The 10,319-nt window shown below is 35.8% G+C and overlaps 1 protein-coding gene across 4 annotated transcripts in view; it reads right to left on the bottom strand.

Moving 5' to 3' along the window:
• Positions 1 to 7,509, bottom strand: part of LOC109207482 — a 12,383-nt gene extending 4,874 nt beyond the window's left edge. For all 4 annotated transcript variants that reach the window (XR_002065006.1, XR_002065011.1, XR_002065012.1 and 1 more), the window contains exons 1-10: positions 7,377 to 7,509; positions 7,176 to 7,281; positions 5,499 to 5,562; positions 5,260 to 5,361; positions 5,096 to 5,160; positions 3,384 to 3,482; positions 1,849 to 1,928; positions 1,549 to 1,765; positions 931 to 986; positions 79 to 204 (exon numbers count right to left, since the gene is read on the bottom strand). Coding sequence is in view for 1 of the 4 variants with exons in the window: in XM_019370414.1 (XP_019225959.1) it covers positions 79 to 204; positions 931 to 986; positions 1,549 to 1,765; positions 1,849 to 1,928; positions 3,384 to 3,482; positions 5,096 to 5,160; positions 5,260 to 5,361; positions 5,499 to 5,562; positions 7,176 to 7,281; positions 7,377 to 7,417 (956 nt within the window). In the remaining 3 variants the exon portion in view is untranslated. The remainder of the gene's footprint in view (positions 1 to 78; positions 205 to 930; positions 987 to 1,548; positions 1,766 to 1,848; positions 1,929 to 3,383; positions 3,483 to 5,095; positions 5,161 to 5,259; positions 5,362 to 5,498; positions 5,563 to 7,175; positions 7,282 to 7,376) is intronic.

The raw sequence follows: 10,319 nt of genomic DNA, 5'->3' as shown, positions 1-10,319 counted from the left end.
GGGAGGGGGAGCACGACAACAACTCTGCAGAAAGATCTAACTCAAATTGCATGCATAAAGAATAAAATAAGGACTAACCTTGCATTATTTGCGCTCTTCACCAGAAATTGCCTTAATGTGCAAAGAACAATTCGATCCTGCACCCTTCTAACCAACCACTCCAAAAAACATCTATCTTCAAGAACTGTCACAGAATAGGCCTGTCTGGAAGCAGTGGCACTGTGTGAGTTTTCATAGTAGCAAGATTAATATTGAATAAACCACAGATAGATCAGGCTCTAACTTAAAAGAGCTTTTGGTCCATCTACCTTTCAGGAATTGGAACTTCTCATTCAGTCTTTACTTAGGCCAAGATAAAACTCTTCATATCTAGAGAGCTTCGTAACTTATACTTCTAAAATACTTTTTGCGACAGAGGACATGTAACTTAAAGATTTATTGTTAAACATATGAGTGCAAATTAACCAAAACTTGGACAATGATGTCAGACTATTCTAATCCATTGAAAGAAAGAGCTAGCCACTAGCCAAAACAATGCCAATGAGCATCTTGCCCTAAACATATATCACCTAAAATATCTATTGTATGGAACTCATTGAGCATGCACACTTTAACATAGTGAAACTTGCAAAATCTATCTGTACTCGTGCTGAGCTGCTGAGTTCATAGTTGCAGCGAACAGGAAATAACCCTCAAAAGTTACATGGGGCCTCACGTACATATTCCAAGATCATGTTACAAATTACTTCCAAAATAAAAAGAGAATATGAATTACTCTGCAAAAATCGACTAAAACTTCGCATCAAATTTTACTTTAAATACTTTTATGCTCAGGCATCAAACAAATGAATACTTCAGTGCTTTTATATAAATTTACACATGCCAAAAAAGACCAATACAGTGTAAGAGAAATATGAAAAGGAAACACACCTGAAGGATGTCGCAGCATCAGTTATTTCACTTATATATACATCATTTGGGAAAATCTGACGAGCATCACCAAAAAGTAGATTAAGGTTACAAAAGATCAGAAATGACAGCTTTATATCTTAATGACCATTAAAAACTACATAAACGGTCAGTTCAACAAAGAAAGAAAATCAAAGCAGCTTGCAGGTAAAGCAATGAGACAGTCGGTTAAGCACTCAAATATACTGGATAACACGAAATGATAGATTTTTCAATTTCTGCATATCGCTTGTTGTATCTCATCTAACATACTCTTCGTGAGCACAAAATCAATTGTCTTAGCCTAATTTGTTTCAATACTTCAACACCAGCCATATTTAGTCTTTGACTGTTTGCTACAGAATATCCGTTGCTAATGTATCAAAAAGCGGTCACGTATTTTAATTTGTGGCAGATATTTGAGCTAACGTCCTGTCATGAGAGGTTAAGTGTAGCTTAGATTTTTTTTTCTGTGACATGCTAGCATTTCATGCTTATAAAGTTATGCCACTATGTACTCTTTTGAAATATCATCTCGTCAGTAGAAAGAAAATTGAGTTATTCGTAATTTTTATGTCACAAACAGCTGATAAACTATACCTCGGCATGTTTTAGCTCCTTGGTTCCGTCCATCAGTTCAATTAACAACTCATGATTCTTCTCTGGTGTTTCAACAACATCAACTATATTTTGGTTATGCAACAAGCTTTCTAAGTTTGGGATAGAAGTTCTCAAAGATAATCTGATGCAGTTCCCCTCAAATTCAACTATCTTAAGACCAGAACATGCATCTTCAAACTCCTCCATAGCCTCAAGCCTGATTATATTGTAAAATTAAATGCACCAAAATTAGATAAGAGAGAGCACAGAGAACTATGCAAAGTCTATTTTGGAAAATACCTGTTGAGCGTACTCTCGAGATCTTGCAATGACTTCAAATTCATTTCGCTCTCCTCAAGCTGAATGCCTAATTCTAAGATCTACATATAAAAGGAGTAAAACGATGAGCAAAAGGGATATCCTTCAGTTTTCTTTTACAGAAATAACGGAGCAACAACAAATATGCTTTGGCAGTTCGCCAGTAGAAAGGTTGTTATACAATGTGATAACTGAGACCACCAATAGATTAAGAAATTATGGCGAAATACATAAACCACCCCTTCAAGTTGTCCTCAACGATCATCCAGACACCTCAATTGGCCCTTTTATCGTTTAAACACTTCAAGTGGCTATTAACTGTATCAAATAGACACCCGAATGCAGCAGACCAGATGCGTGAGTTACACTTGCCAATGACGTGTCAAATGAACCAATTAAACAATGACACGTGTAATTTGTAATTAAAAAAATTGATATTTGTTATTAACAAAGAAATACATTAAAGGAAAAAAAAAACCTTTTTAAATTTTAAGCACACCAGCACCTTTCCCCACGCTCAAACCTATTCTTCTTCTTCTTCCTTCCGCCCATCTCCCTCTCACCTCCTATCTCTCTCTCATCCCTGATTTAATAGAGCCAATGCCATTGTAGGACAGAAAATATTCCAATAATTAAGGATTTATATATTTAATAAAGCAACAGCCACAAAGAAAAGAAAATGGGTTGGCAAATCCAACTTGATTTCTGTTCTGCCTCACTTCTTCTCTTTTCTCCTCTGTTTTTAGGGATAATCAGTAACTTAAAAATCCAAAGGCTAAAAGAGTGGCACCAAATCAAATAGTCTTGAAGCTTATCATCCATGGATGAACCTTGATGGTCCATGGCTGAAATCGACGGCTGAAATGGGCGGCTGGACCTTTAGAGATTATCCATGGCTGAACTTGATGCGAGCTTCTGTTTTTTTTTATAGTTTTTTTGCGTCCAGGTTGAAATATAGGTGGTGAATTTATGGTGGAAGGTGGCGGTTTAAGGTGGTGGAGATAATGATGTTGGGGTGAGGAAGGTTCATATGAAATTTGGGTTAAAAAAACACTGGTTTGATCGTTCAAAGGCGTGGGCAAAAATGATAATGTGGTGTGGGACCCAGGTATAAAATTTAACTTAATTCTAAAAATAAGAGAAAACAAGTCTAATAAAAGCCTCACGCGCTCAACTGTAACTAAAATGCACGTAACTTGCCATGTCATCATGAGGTGTTTACTTGATACAGTTAATAGCTACTTGAAGTGTTTAAATGATAAAAGGGTCAATTGAGGTGTCTGGATGATCGTTGAGGACAACTTGAAGGGGCGGTTTATGTATTTCGCCAAAAATTATTGATGCATCAGCAACTTCTTTTTTTTTTATACAAGTAATATTAATGTATCAGCAACTGACAGCAAGATAACTGATTTTTCTCAATAAGAACGTGCTCAAATTGTAAGGCCGAAACTGCATTTAGATAATGATATCTAGCTAATCTAAGTTGTCTTGAAATACTGAAAAGATGTAAGAACCTTAAAGTTATATTCCACAGATGTATTTGACAAGTTTCCATTATCTTCTCCAGTTGTCGAACAAGCAAAATTTGCCAGTACTCTTCCTTGTTCAAGTCCCTAATATATAAAACATAAAATACAATAAGTCTAACAATAACGAGCATTTGAGCAGGGTTAGGAGAACTAAGAAACAGAGGAAGCATGATAAAATTGACACATTAGACTTGACAAGTAAAAGAAAAGAAGATAGAAAAAGGGCAAGAAATTGTTCACCAAGCAAGAAAAACTCAACTTCTGATAAAAGTGAAACTTTCTCTAGGAAGTTTGATCAAAATTAACTGCTTCAGCAGTATAGCAAAAGTATCCATGCTAATCTTCCACTTAAAAGATTCCATAATTGACAACTTACCATTTCAAATGGAAAGAGCACACAGTAGAATTATGTAATGATTGCAACTGGAAAGAAGTGAGACACCATAAAGCTAATGAATTGTCCCTTCCAGACCCCATAAAGAAGATGCAAGTTCCAATTATGCAATTCATTAGCTGTTGGTCAAATTTTAAGTTTCTTGCCACAATATTCTTCACATAGAACTTGAAACTGCAGAGGCGACTCACTACCAAATAGAAGGCAAACACAAACTTTCTTTTTCACTCATTTTCTTAAGAACATAAACACAACGTTTGAACTTACTTCCACCTAAAATAAGAGATATTAAACAAAAATCAATGGGCAGGAAAAGCTAAAAATTTAGAAGTCCCTCCTTCTTAACGTTTGTTCCATTTTACATTCATCACTGTTAATCATGCCGAGAAAATTGATCACAAAGCATAAAACAGGCTATCTTCCACAACACCTCCCTGTGTTTTCAGACTTCTCCCATTATTCATAGAATTTATAGGAAGCTAGTGAGGAAAATAATTTATTCATCTGTTGGTATTAGGTTTTTATGACTACCTGTTGTTTCTTTCATTTCGATCATCTTACTATCTTTTTGTTATATATACTGCTTTTACATAGCTTTTCGGTGTTGTCCCTTCTTGCTTTTCTTTTCATTAATGCAGTGCTTATGCTTTCTTGATAAGGGTCTATTGGAAAGAGTCTCTCTATCTCCATCTCTACAAGGCAGGGGTAAGGTCTGCGTATACACTACCCTTCTTCCAAGACACCACTATGAGATTATACTGGGTATGTTGTTGTTGTAAGCATCACCAAACTTCTACATGTCTTTTCTTATCAATGAAACAACCAAATTTATCCACCATGTCACCAAATAAGAGCATGATGATCCTAGTTTGTATCTTCATGGAAGCAGCATCACGAAAACTCCGCGCTTATGTGCTCCTATAAATGGAAGATACGGTAAACATGCAACAGAAATGAAGTCCATTACCGCAAAACAAGCTTGAAAAGTTACCAAAAACTTATGCACTACCATAAATAATTGCAACTTCAATATAGAATAAGATCACACGGAAGAGTTAGAAATTAGCACAGTTGACATTCTTCCACCCACCTGCGGTTTATATGGTATTTCACCTTTAACACTTTAGTTCAGTAGCTACACGAACAAGACAGCCAGACACCATAAAACTATAGCATGTCCAGTTTCCTAAGGAACCAACAAGTAGACATGTCTACTAAACCTGCAAGCAATCCCCCTCAAGCGCTCCCTAATCAACAAACTCAGTTTATATATAAGCAGAATCAGGGGATGATAGTAACAAACCTGTGATTCTATGAGCTCCAAAGAACAACTTAGGCCTTCAATCCCGTTCACCAATTTGCTATAACCTACAGACAGAGTAAACATATCAAAATCAGAGCTAAAGCAATGTCTTATTAGTCCCACATAAATCTGAATTTTCCAAAACCACCAGGAATTCTCAGCACCTTCAACATATTCCCTTGAAAGCCCCTCAATTTCATCTGCTATTTTTGCATTCTTAGCCTCCTCTGTGCTTAGCTCATTCTTCAAATATTCCCAAAATTCATCTGAAGTTGCAAAAACGAGGTTTAAATGGAAGATAAAGCTCCCTCCAAAGATGTGTGTGTGTGTGTAAGTGTCTGTAATACATCGATACACACAGATACATGGAGCAAGAAAAAGATATAAACAGCTCTTCTTCTACCTATATCCTCATCAGACGAGAAGCTGATCTCTGAAGCATCATACAATATCTGTTCCACTTTGCTCTGCAAAATCATACACTGTGAACAAACACGACATTGACAGAAAAATATAGCGAACTTTTCAAGCTGTCAAAAGAAAACAAATCAAATTAAATAAGAAGAACCTCTCTTGGTCCCAATTTATTCATTCATTGTCTCTTATCGAGAGTCAATTTGATCATTTTCGGAGCTAACATGTTTGGTATGGTTAAAAATGTCTTGTTTTCTGAGATCATTTTTCGTTATTTGGTTATCTTAAATAGTGAACAATGTTTTTCTTCAATGAATTGGTATTTTCAGAATATACCAATTCAGAATGATTTTCAGTTATTATTACAAATACAAGGCCTGACAACTTATTGTATGAATTGGTATTTTTAGAATATACCGTGCATATGATCTGCTAATATTCGTTGCTACTTGGTTGCTTTATCTTCATTGTTCCTTGAGCCGAGGGTATCAGAATCAGCCTCTCTATCTCTATGAGGTAGGGGTAAGGTCTGCGTACACACTACCCTCCTCAGACCCCATTTATGGGATCAAACTGGGTTTTTTGTTGTTGTTTTCTTCAATGAAAATGATTTCCACATAAAAGTGGAAAATGGCTTCTTTAGCTTGTGACAAAAGTCATTTTCCTTTCCAAATATCCCAACTCTTACTCATGTTACTTGTTTCAATAACTCTTAGACATTGTTTTCAATCTTTAGTACTCAAAAATATATCCAACTAACACTGGAAAATAATACATAACATTTTCCTCAACGAAACGCTGAAAACAGTTAACTTATTTTCCTTCAAGCTATATACACTGACAGTGTAAAGGAGTTTTTAAACCAACAGTATAATTTAACCTATAGGTTAATCACCTTTTATGCTAGTTAAAAATCAATATTTGTTAATAGAATTACCTCCAGTGTCCTTTTAAGTGACTTGTATGAATATTTTTTACAGTGTCAGAACTTAAACTCTTTAGATATTAGTGCGTGCTTGGTATGGAGGAAAATATTTTCCAAAAAATATTTTCAAATTTTCTCATGTTTGATTGGTCAAAATATTTTTTGTAGGAAAATAACTTCCCTAGTGAGAGGAGGGAAAACAAGTTATATAAGTGGCATTCCACGTTGGTTGTCTTCTCCCCACCCCCCAACGCAACACCCTTCACCCTTGAACACCCAACCCCTCCTACTCCTGCCCTGCCCTTGCCCAACCCCAAACCCCGCCCCCCTCCCCCAACCCACCCCCGGACCCATGACCCCCCACCCTCGACCACACCCTAGACACCATAGTATTTGACTAAACTATATATAAATGATCTTGGCACAATATTGTCTTCTTACTTACCAAACAACAGAAAATAAGTAAGAAACCACTTTACACATTTTCTTCTTACCAAACACACCCTTAGAAACTACAATAACTGCACATTCTTATATCAAAATGATAAATGAGTATGCTCAATTAGTCAATTTAACCTGACCAACTTCTGGAGCTAAATCACACATATGTTAACGAAATACACTCATTTTTAACTAAATTTTGAATTTCTACAAACTATCCATAAAGCAGTAAAAAATAAAAAGAAAGTGCTACAATGTTCGAGAATCTTCCAAAAATCTCTTATTTTCTTTTACATTTACCTTAAATTGAAGTGTAGAATCTTCCAGTAATTTCTTCAGTTCTAAATCGCAGGACTCTGGATCTTCAATACAACTTCTTTGAATATCTCTAAGCTCTTGAATATTCCTATTATAACCATAATATTCAAAATTAAAAAAAAATAGAAATACGCACAGATAAGTTACTGCAGCTTGAAATTGAGAAAATAATAAGTAATAAACCTGCAAAGAGAATCAACATCATTGTGGCTTGTATTTTCCATTTTCTTGTCTCGAATTTGTAGCTGTCCCTGATTGTTTGCTCTCTCTTTTTTTCTGCTGTAATTCAAACTCCCGCCATTGTTATATTGTGGTTGTGTTGATACGGAGGAAGAGAGAAAATATGGATCAGTAAGTTAGGCCCATTTATAAGCCCACGACATTTGGGCCCAACATGCTCTCTATACAAAGAAGAAAATGTAAAAATTGCAAGGGCGCCCTATTTGGTCGGCCCCATTTAACATATACCTATTTTTTTTAAAAGTTTTAATCTGTACCCAGTTTTTAAACAATCTCAGCCCATTTCTCCTCCTCCTTCTCCTCCTTCGTTTTCTTCTTCTTCTATTAACAACTGAAAGGCACTATGATTAATTCTCTAATACTACCATCATTCTCAAGCAATGGCTTAAAGAAGAAGAACTCATCCTCAAAAGAATCGCTATAATTATGATTGTACAAGCTGCTCATAGTATGCTTGTTTTGTCAAATTTACAGGAAAACTTTTTCACCAGTAGTTAGTCACTGGAGTAAGAAGAATTGCTCCAGCCAATCTGTTACATATTACTCCAGTTTACATTGATCGTAAACGCTTCTTCTTTGCAGGGCAAATAAAGCTAATTTTAATATCACTACAATTTGTTCTAACTGAGAAGACTCTAAAATTAGACTACTTGTTTCTGCAACTGAAAGGGAATGATTGTGCTCGTCTTAGTATGTAACAATCAGCATGGTGCAACTAAGCAAGTTAACAACAATCAAAAACTTGAGCTCTAGAGCTGAAGTTCGCCAGTTACAGAACAAAAACTTCAGCTCTAGAGCTGAAGTTCGCCAGTAACAAAACAAAAACTTCAGCTCTAGAGCTAAAGTTCGTCAGTTACAAATAAAAACTTCAGCTCTAGAGCTGAAGTTCGCCAGTTACAAAATAAAAACTTCAGCTCTAGAGCTGAACTTCAGGCCCGGCTACTAGAATGCTGAAGTTTTGTGTGATTGCCTTTGTTACTCCAGCCCTGTATGCTGAAGTTATGCGAAAAAGCGGGTACGCTTTCAATTTTTTTTGCAAAGCGGGCACAAGTTAAAACGTGACACAAAAAGCGGGTAGATGCAAATGCCCCGAAGAAAAGGCAAGTTAAATATTTGGCCGGTCGCTCAAAGCTAATTACATTCGCTAGTCAAATATCCATAAAAAAATGTATAAGATATGTATATTATACGTTAATATACAAAACAAAAAATCCTATTATTTTTTGGAGCAATAATGTGTAGTTTTCCCATGAAGAAGTGACGTCAAGTAGCTTTTAGCACTACTATAGTAGTAATGTATTCCCTGCGGCCCACAATAAGTGATTTTTGGTTGTTTTCACACAGATTAAAAGATACCCTTTTTAACATTAATTAGCAATAAAATTGACCATATTAACCTTTACTATCTCTTCACATTAATACTCTTAACACGTACTCCAACACTATTTACTCCAATGTAGGAAAAAAATAGTTAATTCATTCTTGAAATCTGAAAAAATCAGATATTTTGGACCATAAAAAAATGTCAAAAATTACTTTTTATGAACCGGAGGAAGTAGTTTTTAAAAATTATTTAAGTTTAGTTAGTTTTGACGGACTTTATACCTGAGTTCTAAATGTAGAGCCTCCTTCATTTTAAAGTTTGAACATAATGAAAAGGACAAATTAAGAAGACATGTGGGACTAATTTGAAAGCATTGTGTCTTTGGTTGAGTAAAGAGTCATTAATAAACTTCTAGTTCAAACCTAATTTTGTTTTACGAAACCTCAATTAGCTTTCCTCAATTTGCGTGCACAGTACGGATATTTTTTGGAAAGCTTTTATGTTAAAATTGATTTAAAAAAATAATATTTTGCCTTAAAATTTTGAGTTGACTTCGGTCAATATTTTGAGCAAGCGGACCTGGATCCGTGTCTTGACGGCCCCGATAGGTCTGTATCGTGATTTGCGACTTGGGCGTATGCCCGAAATTGAATTCGGAGGTCCCTAGCTCGAGTTATCATATTTTGTTGAAAAATTAAAGTTTGAAGGCTTAATGAATCTAAAAGTTTGACCGATGTTTGACTTTATTGATACCGCGCCCGTATTTTGGTTATGGAATCCGGTATAGGTCTGATACTTTATTTATGACTTGTTTGTCAAATTTGGTGAGAAACAGATTTAGTTTGACGTGATTCGGACGTCCTGTTGTTAAAATAGCAATAAAATTTCATTTGATTTGGTGTCTGATTCATAGTTCTAGATATTATTTTGGCGATTTGATCGCGCAAGTAAGATCGTATGATATTTCTGGACTTGTGTGCATGTTTGGTTTGGAGCCTCGATGGCTGGGGTGAACTTTGGATAGGCTACGGAGTGGTTTGAACTTAGAAAACAATGCTGGTGTGCTTCTGTTCTGGTGCAGGTCTCTGACCTCACAATTGCGAGGTCATTGTTTGCAATTGTAAAGAATTCAATTCCTGCTTGGGTCGCAATTGCGGATAGGGGTGGGTCACCCTGAGATCGCATTTGCGATCAATTGGTCGCATTTGCGAGATGGCCGCTATTCGCAATTGCGAATAAATCATCGCAATTGCGATGATAGTAGAAATGCTGGGACTTTACATTTGTGAAGAAAACCTCACATTTGCGCAATTGCGACATCTGCAACTGGTCAAAAGCTGAGTTAGACGAGAATTTTCTCATTCTTTCAATTTTTCAAACCTAAAGAACCCTAGAGGCGATTTTCCCAAGAGCGCTTCTTCCCCATAATCGGTAAGTGATTCTAACCTATTTTCTTTCAATCTTCCTTTACATTTCATAAGATTTCAACCTAAAATCTAGTATTTTCATGGTGAAAATTGGGGGTTTGGGTAGAATTAGGAATTTTTGTAAAATTAGAATTT

This window comes from Nicotiana attenuata, chromosome 2, assembly GCF_001879085.1.
Source record: "Nicotiana attenuata strain UT chromosome 2, NIATTr2, whole genome shotgun sequence".
In the NCBI taxonomy this organism is placed as follows: Eukaryota; Viridiplantae; Streptophyta; class Magnoliopsida; order Solanales; family Solanaceae; genus Nicotiana; species Nicotiana attenuata.
The sequence above is the reverse complement of the archived record's forward strand: the minus strand, read 5'-3'. Positions and strand labels throughout refer to the sequence as shown.